We start from the raw sequence: 16483 nt of genomic DNA on the forward strand, positions 1-16483 counted from the left end.
ATGAAATTCCCACAAAATCCAAATCCTTCTCGTACAACAGTATCTCTAGTTCACCCATCTTGTCCGCCATGCTCCTGGCATTGGTGAACATGCCACATAGTTTAGACCGGTTGCATATTATCCTCTTATTGGGTGTTACGAGATTGCAACTAGGACTTGCTACTATACTTACCTTGGGTTTATGTGCTTTGGTCAACCTACCACTAATGCCCCCAACCTGAATATGTTCCATGCTGACTATCTCTAGACCCCCCCCCATCGCCTTGTTTAAAAACCCCTGTAACCTTTTGGCCATCTTTGTTCCCCGCTGATCTGCACCCTCCTCATTTAGGTGCAGTCCGTCCCTTCTATAGTACAGGTTATTGACTGAGAAGTCGGCCCAGTCCTCCAGAAACCCAAACCCCTCCTTTCTAGACCAGCTCTTCAGCTGCTTGTTTACTTCCCTAATCTCCCTCTGCCTTTCTGGTGTGGCTGAATGTACCAGTAGTATCCCTAAGAATAATACCTTGGAGGTCCTTTTCCTCAATTTAGCTCCTAAGTCCCTAAAATGGTTCTTTAGGACACTCCATCTGCCTCTGACTTTGTCATTGGTGCCAACGTGCACAATGACAGCTGGGTCCTCCCCAGCCCCTCCCTGCAAAGTAGGGAATACATATCCTATAGTTTGTAGATGCTATAACTTTTGCGCAAACCAATCAATATACACTTATTGGGATTTTTGTTTACCAATAGTATGTAGCAGAATACATATTGATCTAAATTTATGAAGAAATTTGATTTAAAAATGTTTTTTTATTGGATATGTTTTATAGAAGAACATGTTTTTTCTAAATTGTAGGTCTTTTTTTGTTTATAGCGCCAAAAATAAAAACCACTTTACCAAAAAGAAAGCCCTATTTAAGGGGAAAAATACATTTTCACACGACCGCACAATTTTCAGTTAAAGTAAAGCAAAATATGGCCTGGTAATGGGGGGGGGGGTAAAGGGGGGTTAAATCTTCCATAGGTTAAGTGGTTAACCATTTCTCCCATGTGGCTTTATATGTCTCCGAACTACTGGCTGCAGAAGAATGCGATTAAGAATGAAATATAAAAAGTAGGAATAATAAGTATACATAATTATTAGATGTTTCCCCCCTTTGGTACACTATGAAGGGCTTTTATTAGTGAGCTGTTAAGTGAAATATGGAATAATTGTTGAAGCTGAAAACTGGATCCAGAAGATTGTGATTCTTTTTTGCTCATTCTTTCACTTTACATATAGCGGGGGGAGTCTGGGGTGATTAGATATGGTCAATTTTACGTGAAGCTATTCATTACAACATATTTGTATGTTTTCTAGATGCTTAAATGGCACAATAATAAAGAGAAATAAAAGCTGTATGTAAGGCAGGCCATACATGATTCATTTTCTTTTGTTTGACCAGCGGATTGGACGAAAGAAAAGGAATTGATTCTCCCATGCACACATTTGAGGTGGATGGAGGCATCCTTCCCGCTGAGTGATTGTATTCTGTCAGTATACACTCATCAACACCACTGATGATATATACATTTCTCTTATATTCACAGACCGACACAGCTCCTCTCTGAAACCATTGGGTTGTTATCCTTATCACTAGGAGAATACTAGGCATTAGTTGTAACACAACACTCAGAACTCTTAGGCCGCGTACACACGGGCGGACTGTTGGCTCAACTTTGTCCGCTGAACAGTGTTTCAGCGGACAGTCCGCTCGTGTGTGGGGCTTCAGCGGACAGTTTGACGAACAACGTTTTTCGGAAATTCCGAAAAACTGTCCGCTGAAACTTGGTTTGAGCGAACAGTCCGCCCGTGTGTAGGCCACTTTCGAAATGAGCAAACTGTTCCCGCTCGGAGGGAAGTCTGCTCATTTCGAGCGCGTGTGCAGGTAGGCGGGGCCCGCGACGGAGACGTCGCGGGCTCCGCCGCCTGGAATGGACTTAAAGGGGAACCCCAACGCCGGAAAAAATCGGCGTGGGGGTCCCCCCAAAGTCCACAACAGACCCTTGTCCGAGCACGCTACCTGGCCGGCCAGGAAAGGGGGGCGAGCGAGCGCGCCCCCCCTCCTGAGCCGTACCAGGCCGCGTGCCCTCAACATGGGGGGTGCCTTGGGGAAGGGGGGGCCGCGCGGCCCCCCCACCCCAAAGCACCTTGTCCCCATGTTGATGAGGACAAGGGCCTCTTCCCGACAACCCTGGCCGTTGGTTGTCGGGGTCTGCGGGCGGGGGGCTTATCGGAATCCGGGAGCCCCCTTTAATAAGGGGGCCCCCGGATACCGGCCCCCCACCCTATGTGAATGAGTATGGGGTACAATGTACCCTTACCCATTCACCTGTAAAATAAAAGTACCCAAAAAAAAAACACAACACACGAGATAAAATATTTTATTGCACAGCTCCGGGGGTCTTCCGTCTTCGGGGGTCTTCTCGCCGGACTCCTCCGCTATCTTCTTGTAGCTCTTTTGCTAGCGGAGGAGTCCGGCTTTCTTCCTCCCCGCCGCCGGCCTCTTCTCCCGACTTCGGGGGTCTTGTCCCCCTCTTCGGTTCTTCTGCCGGGCCACCGCGCCTTCTTATAGCTCTTTTGCAGGCGGTGGCCCGGTCTTCTGTCGCCGCTGTCGCCGCCGCCTTCCGTTCTTCTTCTTCTTCTTGTTCTTCTTGTTCTTCTCCAGGAGATGTTGACACGTCGCTCTCTCCGGCCGGAATGCCAGAGCCGCGCTGAGCGGCCACTTATATAGTGACAATGGGGCGGTGTCACATGGTATATGTCACATGGGTTGATGTCACATGGGGACTATGACATCGTAAGGGGGCGGGGTCACCATGTGACCAACCCATGTGACATATACCATGTGACACCGCCCCATTGTCACTATATAAGTGGCCGCTCAGCGCGGCTCTGGCATTCCGGCCGGAGAGAGCGACGTGTCAACATCTCCTGGAGAAGAACAAGAAGAACGGAAGGCGGCGGCGACAGCGGCCTGGTACGGCTCAGGAGGGGGGGCGCTCGCTCTCCCCCCTTTCCTGGCCGGCCGGGTAGCGTGCTCGGACAAGGGTCTGTTGTGGACTTTGGGGGACCCCCACGCCGATTTTTTTCGGCGTTGGGGTTCCCCTTTAAGTGCATTCCAGGCGGCGGAGCCTGCGACGTCTCCTTCGCGGGCCCCGCCTACCTGCACACGCGCTCGAAATGAGCGGACTGTTGCCTCGTGTGTGGGCGAGTCCGCTCATTTCAAAAGTTGCGCGGACTTAGTACGACGAACAAAGTTTGCCGTATTTGTCCGCTCAAAAAGTGCCGTGTGTGGGCGTGTTCGTTCATTCAAATGTTTGAGCGGACTGTTTGACGAACTTAGTTTCGGCAGACAGTCCCCGCGTGTGTACGCCGCCTTAGTTCTGCCCAGGGGGGGCAGTCCCTTGGGTAACAACCCTCCCGTCTGCAGACAGACCTCAGTTTTATTTTGCCTAGTGAAGAAGGACCTAGAAACCCTGCGGGCCCATCGGTCCATGATTTTTTATGCAGAAGCTTGGGCTTGCGCAAGATGAATGATCCTGTGATCTGCTATCAACAGCCGGCTGGATACCCTTATTCTTGTAGTCTCCCCAATACGGCCATCAAGCGCGTGCAGGCTGCAGCTACGTGCTCGGCAAACCACGACGAAACCTCAGCTCCAGAGGTGGTCGTGAGCTTTATGCTTTTACGCCATAGTATGCCAGGCCAGCAGCTACCCTGTACTGATCAGTGAGTAGTTCTGCAATGGAATGTCCCCCAGCTCTTCAGGACTGGTAAGTGCAGTTCTCCCTGCCTCGGTGGGGCTGAGCAGCTGGGCATTCCCTAGGAGGTTGATTCGGGGGTCCCTCACCTCCTTCTCTTCTCTCCCCTGTCCCCATCTTCCCTCCCCACCGGGGGGATGCTGCATGTGACTGCTGAGCAGTGTATGTGTGCATATACAGTGGATCTCTGGTTGCTCTCACCTGGGATGGGAGGCTAGCTGGATAGCGGTGTCCTGGGTCCTGTGTTTTATGCCCCTGGAAGGTGCCTGTAAAGGTCTGGTGTGGCGCTGTGTCTCTGCCATCGTTTTTCTTTCTGTACCTCATGGAGCTGCTGGTGGCAATTTTAGGTGTGGGCGAGGGTAGCATGCCTTCCTGGGCTTCAGCGGCCATTTTCAAAGTGATCTCCTATTCAGGACACATTTTCTCGCGCTCTCACAGCCATTTTCGCTGTGTTTCCTGTGTACTGGATGCTGGGCGGCCATTTTATTGAAGCCTGAGCACATTTCTAGAACGTTTTAGCGCTCATTCCAGCAGCTGCCACCGACACAGCTTTTGTTTCCTCTGCACTTGGGAGCACTCAGGGACTACAGGCACTACTTGTGGACAGTGCAGAACTCCTCAGGGTGGTGAGTCCGGTGGGAAGAAGCCCTCAGTCAGCGGCAGCAATGAAGGTGGGACTGTCACTGTCCCAAGTCCCCTTCGGGTGGCAGACAGGGTAGGGTCAGCATGGCTTCAGAAACTGGTGTTTCTTCCCCGAAATTCAGGCAATTGCAACCGGGTCACTTGCAGACTGCGCAGTGCCCTTGAACACCCTGACGGCGGTCCTCAATTTGTTCGTTGCCAAGATGGAAGCGGTGCGTGGGAAGAAAAGGACATTAAAGAGGCCCCTGCCCCCCTGTCCATCCGCTGGGGAGAGCTCTGGCGCAGACTCGGGTCCTGCTGAGGCTGGTGACCCCTGCTCTGTCTTGTCAGATGACCAGAACCATTTGGACAGTGAGGATGAGTCCCCGTCCGGGTCCGGGCGCGACAGCGGATCCCTCTGCTGATGTACTGGTCCTCTTTGGGTCCCGCAAGCCAGCACGTTCACCCAAGGTGTTCCTGTATCTGACTTATTTTGACAAGTTAATTTACAAGGAATGGGGACGCCCGCAAGGGACCTTTTCAGACCCCAAATACATGGCGGTGTATTTTGAGGAGAGCCTTCTCAAAAAATGGTCAGCTCCTCCGGTCGTGGACACCCCAGTATCCAGATTAAATAAAGTAACCGCGATCCCGGTTGCGGGGACTCCTGCATTCAAGGATCCCGCGGACAGGAAGGCCGAGGCAGTGGCTCGTTCCTTGTTTACGGTTGTGGGGTCAGCCGTGCGACCCGTACTGGCATCCGCACTTGTGTCGCAGACACTGACTGAGTGGGCAAAACTTTTGCACCGCGAATTGGGAGAGCAACAGGCCTAAGGTACTTCTGTGACGCAGCCCTGGATACTCTCCCTCTGTTATCCAGGGCTTCAGTGTCAGCTGTGGGGCCTGATTTGGCTAAAATGCTGGTCTGCTGACCAGGCATCCAAAAAAGCCCTGACGGATCTTCCTTTCCTTGCTGTCCGGCTCTCTGGAGCCCCTTTGGATGACATTGTTAAAAATGCCACCGGTGGTAAGAGTACGCTACTCTTACAGGCCAGGAAGGCTAAGGAGCCACGCTGTAGGCAAGGGCCCTCTTTTTCCGCTCACAAACAGCTTTTTTGTGCGCCCGGAGCTTCGACAAAACTTCCCCAGCCCGACGGGACGTCCAGGGATGGTCTAAAAAGTCTCTGGAACCACAAACCTACCAAGCCTGCGAATAAAAGTGCTACTGCATGAAGGTCTCGGGTAGGGGGTCGCCTTCGGGAAGTTTGCAGCCCGGTGGTCCTCCCGGTTATCCGATCAATGGGTCTGTGATCTGATTTTCACAGGCTAGAAGATAGCTTCTCTCTTGGCAGCCAAACAGATTCTTCCCCTACAGTATACTCATATCCCCGGCTCGCCGGAAGGCCCTCTTGGGGGCAATAAAGGATTTGCTGAATCGCAGGATGATTGTACCGGTTCCAGAATCGGAACGCTTCCAGGGATTCTACTCAAAACTGTTTGTGGTTCCCAAAAAGGAAGGGGTACGTTCCAATCTTGGACATAAAAGCCCTCAATCACTTTTTAAAAGTGCAGAGGTTCAGAATGGAATCGGTTCTCTCAGTAGTCTCTGCAATCCATCAAGGGGACTCCCTGGCATCCTTAGACATCCAGGATGCGTACCTGCACATACCCATATGCCTCATCAAAAGTTTCTGCGGTTTGCAGTCGGGGAAGCCCACTACCAGTTTGTGGCTCTTCCTTTTGGTCTGGTATCAGCCCTCCAAGTCTTTACAAGGTATTGTCTCCAGTTTTGGCATTACTACGGCAACGTGGGATCACGATCGTGGGATACTTAGACGATCTCCTCCTGAGTACATCTTCCACCTCAGTATTAGAGGAGGATGAGGCGATCACCATGCAGACCCTCCGAGAATTTGGGTGGCTGCTGAACCTAAGGAAGTCGGTGATCGTACCGACCCAGCATCTGGAGTACCTAGGCTTGCTGCTGGACTCCATGTAAGCGAGTGTTTCTCCCTTCAGACAAGCTGCAGACTCTCAGATCCGCGGTAAAACTGCTGATGAACCGCAAGTGGTCGTTGCTCCGCTTTGGCATGCGAGTACTGGGCCACATGGTAGCCTCCTTCAAGGCAGTGCCTTATGCCCAGTTCCACACCAGAGTCATGCAGAAGTAGATCTTGACAAAATGGGACAAATCTTAGTTGTTCCTGGATCGACAGATCCAGGTGAGCCAGTCAGTCAGAGACTCGCTGATGTGGTTGAGGTCCCCAGTGATTCAGTCAGGAAACTCATTCCTACCTCTGAGATGGACAGTGATCACTACGGATGCCAGTCTATCCGACTGGGGTGGAGTGATGGGGGTTCAATCGGCTCAGGGCCTCTGGTCGACGGAAGAATCCAAGTTGCCGATCAATCTTCTCGAATTGAGAGCGATCAGGCTGTGCCTCTCCACGTGGTTGACGAGACTGCAAGGGCATCCGATCAGGATCCAGTCAGACAACGCCACTGCGGTGGCATACGTCATTCACCAAGGGGGAACAAGAAGCTCAGCCGCTGCAAGGGAGGTCGCTCACATACTTCAGTGGGCAGAGCGACACGTACTGGCCCTGTCGGCCATTTACATCCCGGGAGTGGAGAACTGGCAGGCAGACTAGACAACAGATGCTGGACCCAGGAGAATGGGCATTGCATCCGGAGATATTCAGGTTGCTGTGCCTGTAGTGGGGCACACCAGACGTGGATCTTCTGGCCTCCCGTCTCAATCGGAAGGGGCCAAGATTAGTTTCCAGGACAAGAGATCCGTGGGCAGACGCATCAGATGCGCTGGTGGCTCCGTGGGATCAGTACCAGCTGATCTACGCCTTTCCTCCACTGAAACTGTTACCATGTCGGCTTCACAGAGTGGAAGCCGAGGGGATCCCAGTGATACTGGTTGCCCCATATTGGCCTCAGCGTCCCTGGTATGCAGACCTGGTGCATTTGGTGGCAGACGCTCCCTGGTGACTGCCGTTGCGAGAGAACCATCTGTCTCAAGGTCTGATTCTCCATCCTGCTTTACCATCGTTGGCTTTAACGGCATGGCTATTGAGAGCCAGATGTTGAGGAACCGGGGTCTGTCGGACTCGGTGATCCCGACTATGTTGAGAGCACGGAAATCTTCTTCTTGGAAGATATACCATCGTACCATGTGTGAGGAGAAAGGATGGCATCCGCGCTCCTTTTCCATATCCAGGATCCTACTGTTTCTTGAGCAAGGCGTAGACCAGAAATTGGCTTTAAGCACCATTAAGGGGCAAATTTCAGCCTTAGCTGTCTTTTTTTTCAGTGACCCCTGGCATCTCACTCCTTAGTGAGTACCTTCGTTCAGGAGATACGACATGTAGTCCTTCCGGTGCGTCCACCGTTACCCCCTTGGGATATGAACCTGGTGTTGGCGCTTCAAAAACCATTGTTTGCAAATATCAAGGAGATTCCCCTGTTGACTCTTTCCCAGAAAGTGGTCTTCCTAGTGGCCATCACATCAGGCCAGGAGGGTTTCAGAACTAGTGCCTTGTCTTGCAAGTCGCCCTATCTGGTTATCCACAAGGATAAGGTGGTGTTGCATCTGCAACCGTCTTTTCGAAAGTGGTCTCGGCTTTTCATATCAATGAGGACATTGTATTACCATCTCTGTGTCCTAAGCCGAAGCACCCTAAGGAGGTGGCCCTTCATGCTCTGGATGTGTTTTGGGCTCTGAAGGTGTATTTGTCTGCCACTGCATCCTTTCAGAAGTCAGACTCGCTGTTCGTTTTGGTGGCTGGTCCCAAGAAAGGCATGGCGGTCTCGTCGGCCACCATTTCCAGGTGGATCAGACAGATTGTAGTACAAGCCTACGGATTGAAGGGGCAGGTGCCCCCCTTTCTGGTCTTGGCCCACTCCACATGGGCAATCGGAACGTCTTGGGCTTCCGACACCAAGCGTCTGTCGCTCAGGTGTGTAAAGTGGCGACCTGGTTGTCTGTCCACATGTTTACCAAGTTCTACAAGGTAGACGTCAGTGCTGATGCCGGTTTTGGCCGCAAAGTTTTGCAGGCGGCCGTGTAGTTGCAATTGAATATGCAATATATATTTTCAGTTTTTCCTGGTTTTTCGATAAAAACACAGTACTGTTATGTTAATGCACTGTTGCATTATTTCCGCAGTTTGGTGCGGTTTTAGGTAATCATTCCTGTTGAGGATGCCCTGATTTTGTGGTGGTTTTTCCACGCATTGTTGTTTTTTTTTTGTGGGTAAAGTTTCACTAGTTCCCACTTGCCATGGTGGATGAAGTTTTATGCTGTTTTCCCACTCCTCGTTTGGCACTGTTTGGGGAGGTCCCAAGGGTTTCAGAGAGGAGCTGTGTCTGTCAGGGAATATAAGAGAAAATAGGATTTTTTGTACTCGCCCTAAAATCCTTTTCTCTGTAATTCACTGATCGACAGCACCCGCCCCTCCTTTTATGTTTGTTATACTGCTTGTTGACGTACTGAGGTCTGTCTGCAGACGCGAGGGTTGTTACCCAAGGGACCGCCCTAATAACAGCCCAATGGTTTCAGAGAGGAGCTGTGTCGGTCGGTGAATTACAGAGAAAAGGATTTTACGGTGAGTACAAAAAGATCCTGTTTTTTTCCAGCAGGCCTGTTGTACAGAAGTAAATCGAGAGATTGATTTCTGTACAATTAGCCTTCCCATACATGTATGAAAATTTGCCCAGTCCCTGTTGAACTAGCCAAACTTTGATCCATCTATGGCTGACTTAAGCTCCATTCACACCTGAGTAATTTGAATTGTGGGCGGAATCGCCACGATTCTAACCACAATTCCAAAATCGAGGCAAAAAGCGGAATTTGTTTGCGATGCCATTATTTCTTAATGGCACCCCAAACGCTGTGTGATTTTGCCACGATTGTCGAGCAACAAATGCACTACATTCACGGCTAAAATCGCAACTGTAAATGCTCCTGGCTCTACCAAGATTGTTTGGAGCAGAGGGAGGCCCATTCAAATGAATGTGCTGCTCCAAAAACGCTTCACTAAAAAAACTATTAAGCCTCTTTTTCAGATTTGGTGTTTACAAGTTAAAAACATTTGTTTTTGCTAGAAAATTACTTATACCCCCCAAACAAATATATTTTGTTTTAGCACCCTAGAGAATAAAATGGTGGTCATTGCAATACTTTCTTTCAAACAATATTTGCGCAGCCGTCTTACAAGCGCACTTTTTTTAATTAAAAAGTAAGACAACAGTAAAGTTATTCCAATTTTTTTTTTTTATATTGTGAAAGATAATGTTGCACCGAGTTGATACCCGACATGTCACGCTTCAAATTTCCGCCCGCTCGTGGAATGGCGACAAACTTTTACCCTTAAAAATCTCCATAGGTCACGTTTAAAGAATTCTTCAGGTTGCATGTTTTGAGTTAGAGGAGGTCTGGGGAATTATTGCTCCCACTCTACTGATTGCAGTGATACCTCACATGTGTGGTTTAAATACCATTTAAAGAGAAGAGAAAATCTGTAACACAATGTGCACTTTTTAAAGAATATATAAAGCTAAAGACCCCAGATAATCAAGTAAAACTTTATGTAGGGAGATGTTTCACTCCTGTGTATCGTTTGAGGCTGTTCACTTCACTGGGTATATGTGAGGTTTTACATCCACTTCACACCAGACGCAGTTCCGTGTGCTTTTTTTTCTGCGCTAAAATGCATGCACAGTGTTTTCCGTGTATTCCAATGGCTCTAGTTCACACTATGCAGTCAGTTTCTGGTCAGTTTCCAGTGCAGAAACTGACTGGAACTGACTGTATTGGTGCAGAAAAAATGGAACTGCGTCTGGAGTAAACTGGCCCTAAGCTCACACCTTCTTGTCTGCGATTCCACAGAACTAAAGGATATTCCTCTGTACCCACGTGACAGCGCTTGAGCAATCACTAGATAGTGGCACTCACATGCTCCTCCATACGCAGAAGTGCTATCTTAATGCAAATTATTGCATTTAGACAAAAATAATCCTCTGATAGAGTACAATATTGGTTGTACAGTGTTGGCCAAAACTACAGAGAAAAAATAGATTTGGGGATGCTTAGTTCAGATGATTGGAAAATAGGCAAATGGGCAAACCGTGTAGCTTAGCAGTGGAGATAACTAATTGAATTCTGAGGTGCAGCTCTAAAGAGTCCTAATGCCTTATAAAAATCTTTAGTTAGACCTCCTTTAGAATATTGTGTCCGGTTTTGAGGCCCCCTCACCTGGAAAAATATTATTCAAACAAATCCAGATGGGCAATAAAATTGGTAAATGGTCTGAGGGGTAAAACATATCAGGATAGACTGCAGAAACTTGAGTTTTATACAGATGACAAAAATGTTTCTACTGCAGCAAGAATCCAGCAGGATTTATGTGGCTGGATGTAGGTGGATTCAGCTGCAGCCGCCCACTTTGTACAAGGCAGCCATAAGCTGAAATGGGTTTGTATGTTACCACACAGCCAGCGATTACTTGCAGCAATGGGCGGATAACTGCTCCTGGATAAAAGCTGTTTGTGTCCAGGGTCAGTCATCTATCCCTAAGGCAGGCCATAGTCAGTGCAAGAAAGACATTTGCACAATTCCCCCTTCAACACAAACCGTGCTGACAGGCGAATCCCTCCTGCCGAGGCATTGTGTTCTCCAGCGGGAGGGAGGGAGAAGCCATCCCCGCTGGCAGAAGTCAGCGATTATTGCTAGTGGCTATAGCAGCAGTTGGCGATAGTCGCATGTAAATCTGGCAGGCTGATTGTACCCAAGTTGATCATTCGGCCAACTTGGTACATTTAGCCTGCCCATGCTTGGTTTAAATCTCAGCTGGTTCCTGCTGAACTGGCCAAGATTCGAACAGTCTATGGGTAGCCTAACCACAGCAGCTCATCCTCTTTCTGACCCGCTATTGAATCAATGACTGTTCCATTCACTTTAATGAGATGGCTGGTGATGCGGCAGTGACACAACAAGGTGAGGGACGTGGCGGCAGTGACACAACAAGGTGAGGGATGTGGCGGCAGCAGGTAAGTGGATGCCTAACAGGCGCTGCCATAATGGATCCGAAATGACAGGTGCTCTCTAAATGTAAGGACTTATTCTTGCTGTTAGTTAGAATCTTTAATATCTTTAATGAAGGTTTCCTATTTAGAATAATAGGCTGTCATATTAGCAAAGCAGCGCTATTGGAACCGATTCAATCATACAGTTTGTAGTGTACATAGGTTTGCAAAACAGTGGGATAAAGGAATATTCCTGTACTTTGTTGTATCTCATGGTTACTGTGAATTTGTGTGAATGCTTCAATGCAGTGCATGCTATCTCAGCTTGCAGAGCTTGGATTCATTGAATGAGTTTACCAAAAATGTAAATATTGCAGAATATACAGCCTCATGCTACATAACTAAGCTCCATTTCATGCTAAATATACTAAATTATGATAGTTTTCTATTTAAGATACAATCTTTACCACTTGTCTACTGCCGTATTGTAAAATAACGGCAGCAGGAACCCTTCCTCCCTCCGGGCGGACGTCATATGACGGCTTTGTCTTCCCAGCATTGTGGAGGGTGCTCGCCGCATCACTGGGGACCCGGTGTGCGTGCCAGGCGGCTGCAATGTCCGCCCGGCACCCGCCATTGCTCATCACAGAGCAGGGACATGGATCTGTGTGTGTAAACACAGATTCACGTCCTGTCAGAGGAGAGGAGAACTGATCGTATGTTCCTTGTATATAGGAGCGCTGATCAGTCCCCTCCCCCACAGATAGAAACACTCCCTAGGACACACATTTAACCCCTTTCAGTGCCCCTAGTATTAGCCCTTTCCCTGTCAGTGACATTTATACAGTAATCAATGCATTTTTAAAGCACTGATCGCTTTATGAATGCCAATAGCCTCAAAATAGTGTCAAAAGTATCCGATCTGTCCGCCACAATGTCACGGTCACAATAAAAATTAGTAAAAAAAAAAAGTTAATTAAAATGACATAAATCTATCCCCTATTTTGTAGATGCTATAACTTTTGTGCATACCAATCTATATATACGCTTATTGCGATTTTTTTTATTTTTATTTTTTTTAACCAAAAATATGTAGAATACATATCGGCCTAAACTGAGAAAAAAAATAGTTTTATTTTTGTTTTGTTTTTTTAAATCTGAAATTTATTATAGCAAAAAGTAATAAATATTGTTTGTTTTTCTTTTAAATTTTCAGTCTTTTTGTTTATAGCACAAAAAATAAAAACCGCAGAGGTGATCAAATACCACCAAAAGAAAGCTCTATTTGTGGGGAAAAAAATTATCAAAATGTACTTACATAGGTACGTAGGTACAACATCAATGTCGCATGACCGTGCAATTGTCATTCAAAGTGTGAGGGCGCTGAAAGCTGAAGATTGGCCTGGGCAGGAAGGGGATGAAAATGCCCTGTATTGAAGTAGTTAAATAGATTTTTACTCCAAAAGCATTTTATTAAAAGACATTTGATAACCATCTAAAAAATCTGATTTAAATAAAAAAGAAAACATTTTTAGGATTTTTTTTTATCATTGATTTTTATCCACTCTGCTTTAAATATGACCTTATAAGTAAGGTTCAAGAAAGAAGTATTTTCAATATTTGTTCAGGAGAACAGTATTTTATGTAAAGCCAAGATCAAGGACATAACATCAACCTAGCAGGAGGAAAGTTCCAAACTGACATTAGAAAGTATTCTTTTACTGAAGGGAATAACTGATGGTTGGACTCTCAGCAGACATAGGCAGGTAAAGTTAAACATACTTGGGATATAGAGCTATACTCAGAAAATAAATAAGGAACAGACATGAAGGACCACTTGGCCTTTCTCAGCTGTCACCCGCTATGTTTCTAAGTAGATCTCTTCACTGCTGGCAGCTAAATAAAGTGGGGGGGGGGGGGCTGAAGTGATCACTCCTGGGGTGGAGAGTTTAGTGACACTGTTAATGTGATTAGCATTTTTTTTAATTCTAAAATTTAATGAAAAGTGTGATCTTTTAGGCACTTTTTTCAGTTTGCTGGAAACCCAATGGAGACTTACAATCAACATTCAGGGCACCTTTATTTTAAGATTTGTCAAAATGGGTATATGAAAATGTTTATGGTAGTCTGAAAACTGTACTTGTTGCTTTGTTAAATGAAACCAGCCTCCTTCCCCTGGCTAGTAATGGGTACCATTGTGTACCAAAGAGCTTTGGACATTGTTTTCTTGCTGGCTCCGCTTGAAGTGTTGCTGTTATACTGCATCCATATGCAATGTTGTACCACAAAAACTTACTTACTTTGCTACAATTATCGTTCTTGTGCACTGTTTTTTAACTATCTTGTTTGGGTTCCAGGGTTTCAAGAAGAATATGAAGTAGACTATGGAGACTTTGAAGAACTCTGTAACAAGAAAGCAAAGAGAGGCAAGCGAAAGGCTAAACGACATTGATTCTGCGGATCATTTAGCCAAGCATAATGGCTGTTTGAGATATAAACAAATCACTTGAGGCCCTTTGTGCCACAAAACAAATATATTGTGTTGAAAAGTGATTAACTCTCTCAAACTTTTCTTCTAAGTTAGAAGACCCAAATATTACACAGAAGCAGTTGGTTAAGGAGGCTAGTTATGGGTTTTAATAAGTTAGCAAGTTTAACTGTGATATTTTAATTTTTGTTTACTAGGTGAAGTGATTTGATCTTTACCTGAGCAATGTTGGCATTTGTATTAAAGCCTCATCAGCCTGAAATACATTGAAATGGTAACATTTACCAACTATAAGTTTATTAAATCTTAATGAAGCACATTCTTTTATTATGTTGGGTGACTTGTGATATTGCACTTAAATATGTATAATGCCACTGTATATATTGCATATAGCAATTGAAAGCAATCACTCAGGTCAGTTATGGAATAATCTCAAATTATTTTAGACTTCTTTTTGCCAATTTCTCATTTTATTTATATACGTATTATAAGGATGTAAAAAAAAAAAAAAAAAAAACTCCAGGAAAACAAAGTTGCTATACATATGTTCACTTTTTTAGTTTTTCATTCTGTTAAGCCAGTTCTGTGATTCACACACTGTGCTGCCAGGAAGGTCACATTAGTATTTTCAGTAAGCTTCATAGCTTCCAGAGTTAGATGTGACACCAAGAAATTGCATTGTAGCCTTTCTGATTGGGAAGCACAGAAAAGGGATATATATTTCAAAACCAACCAATTTGGCAGGTAAAACCGTTTCCAAATATATGTTTTGCCTCTGTATTAGACCACTATGTGGAGTTGTGCGTTAACCAAAATCTTCTAAGCAACATTGCAATTTATCAGGCATTCATTGCAACCAAAAAGTGAATACAGATGCATAGGTTTCTACAAACCTAATGCCGTATGTATACACTTAAAATCTAAAATATCCTTTACTGGTTTTGTGCTATTTGGCATTGAACATGATTGGTGTCTTAAGTATTTAGAAATTATTATTCATTAAAAGCATTCTGCAAAGCTGTAATAGATAGTTCTGGGTTTTTTTGTAGTATTATTTTTAAGTTTCACTTTTATATTTTAAAATCCTAAAATGGGTATAGTACCCCCCAAGTTCTCTTAGCACTAAGTTTCTGATCTCTTTATTTTGTTTTAAAAGACCACCAAAGCATTTTCATTGAATGGAAGGTCAGGTAAAGAGTGTATAAATAACTTATACCTTTGTTGTTGAACCAGCGTAAAGTACCGAGCTGTGGTCTGCTGAGTTAGATAGGCCTCATTGACACTGCTGTTGCTAAACGGATGTTTAGGAGCAGTTGGGCATTTTTTCCAACTACTTAGAAGCTTTTTTGGAACACAAAAAATGGGTTCAGAAGAAGCAGAGGCATTTTAATTGCCAAACACTTCTAAATGTGTTAATTCACGTTTAGCCCTGTTTCGTTTACAGGTGTTTTTCATTTTTGACCATTTTGAATAATTTCTTTTTTTAAACGCAGCATGTAAATGCGGCAAAATGGATGTTTTAAACGTGGGATAATATCTGTCAAGTTAAATCGTTTTTCAGAGGTTGTAAAAACGTCTTGTGTACATGAAGCCTTACTTGTCCTACAGTAAAACTCCCTTTGAGTACATGGCTTATACAAATTGCCAGAGATGTAATGGACTGGAAGATGACAGGGCTAGAAGTGAGAACCTGGAGCATTCAAATAGGAGCCAGGTTCATAAACTACTTAATTTTATCAGAGTTTGAGGTAAATACTTTAATCTTACTTCCAAAAGGCCATTGTTAGATGATCATTGACCTCAATAGCCAGCTCCTTTTCAGTCTTTCATAGCACAGCAGGTTTGCAGTATAGGATCAGGCTTCAAAAGGCTCCTGGCTCTTATGTGGATGGTAATGAGCTGGGGGCTGTAAAACAGATGGGAATCTTATACTTTCAAGAAGTGTCGATTTAAAGTAGTGTTCAAATAATGTTGTGTTAATTAAAAAAAAAACATACATTTTTTGTTTACAGGAATATTTTTTTTTTACATTTTCTATTGTGAGATTTGTTTCCTTTGAATTTGTATGTTTGTGATTGGACTTTTGTTGATCACACCATGTTTAATAAACTGATTTCTTTGAAAATATTATGTGTGTTCTTTATAACTAGAGATACAATTACTTATCCTGAGCAAATAAATGTACATTCCTTGGAATACTGTTCCTTTATCAGTGAAGATATTGTTATGGAGTTCCTTAACCAGTTGGAAAAAATACAGTGAAAATGCAAACTCTTCTTTTTGGCCTTGTGTATAAAAGCAGTTTGTGACCAGCAAGCAATTTGCGAAGATTTCAGCATACTTCAAGCAGCTTTGGTAAATCCTATATAGCATCCCTCAGCACCTGTATGGGGATATTAAATACAAATCATAATGGGAGTGATGACTGTCCCTTTATACAAGTTCGCTAGCAGGTTTCATTACAACTTGAAGATTATTTAAAGCCTGCTGACTGCATAAGGTATATATATGCATGGCGGCATGAGGTTATGTGCTTAAAGCACGCTCCCAGCA

At 45.3% G+C, this 16483-nt stretch overlaps 1 protein-coding gene across 4 annotated transcripts in view; it reads left to right on the forward strand.

The window, feature by feature from the left end:
• Positions 1-16057, forward strand: part of TRANK1 (tetratricopeptide repeat and ankyrin repeat containing 1) — a 389483-nt gene extending 373426 nt beyond the window's left edge. For all 4 annotated transcript variants that reach the window (XM_077491750.1, XM_077491748.1, XM_077491751.1 and 1 more), the window contains one exon: positions 13800-16057. In XM_077491750.1, the coding sequence (XP_077347876.1) occupies positions 13800-13894 (95 nt within the window). In that variant the 3' untranslated portion in view covers positions 13895-16057. The remainder of the gene's footprint in view (positions 1-13799) is intronic.
• The last annotated feature ends 426 nt before the right edge of the window (positions 16058-16483 follow it).

This window comes from Lithobates pipiens, unplaced genomic scaffold (assembly GCF_037356315.1).
Source record: "Lithobates pipiens isolate NorthernLeopardFrog02 unplaced genomic scaffold, aLitPip1_a1.2 Scaffold_19, whole genome shotgun sequence".
NCBI lineage: Eukaryota > Metazoa > Chordata > Amphibia > Anura > Ranidae > Lithobates > Lithobates pipiens.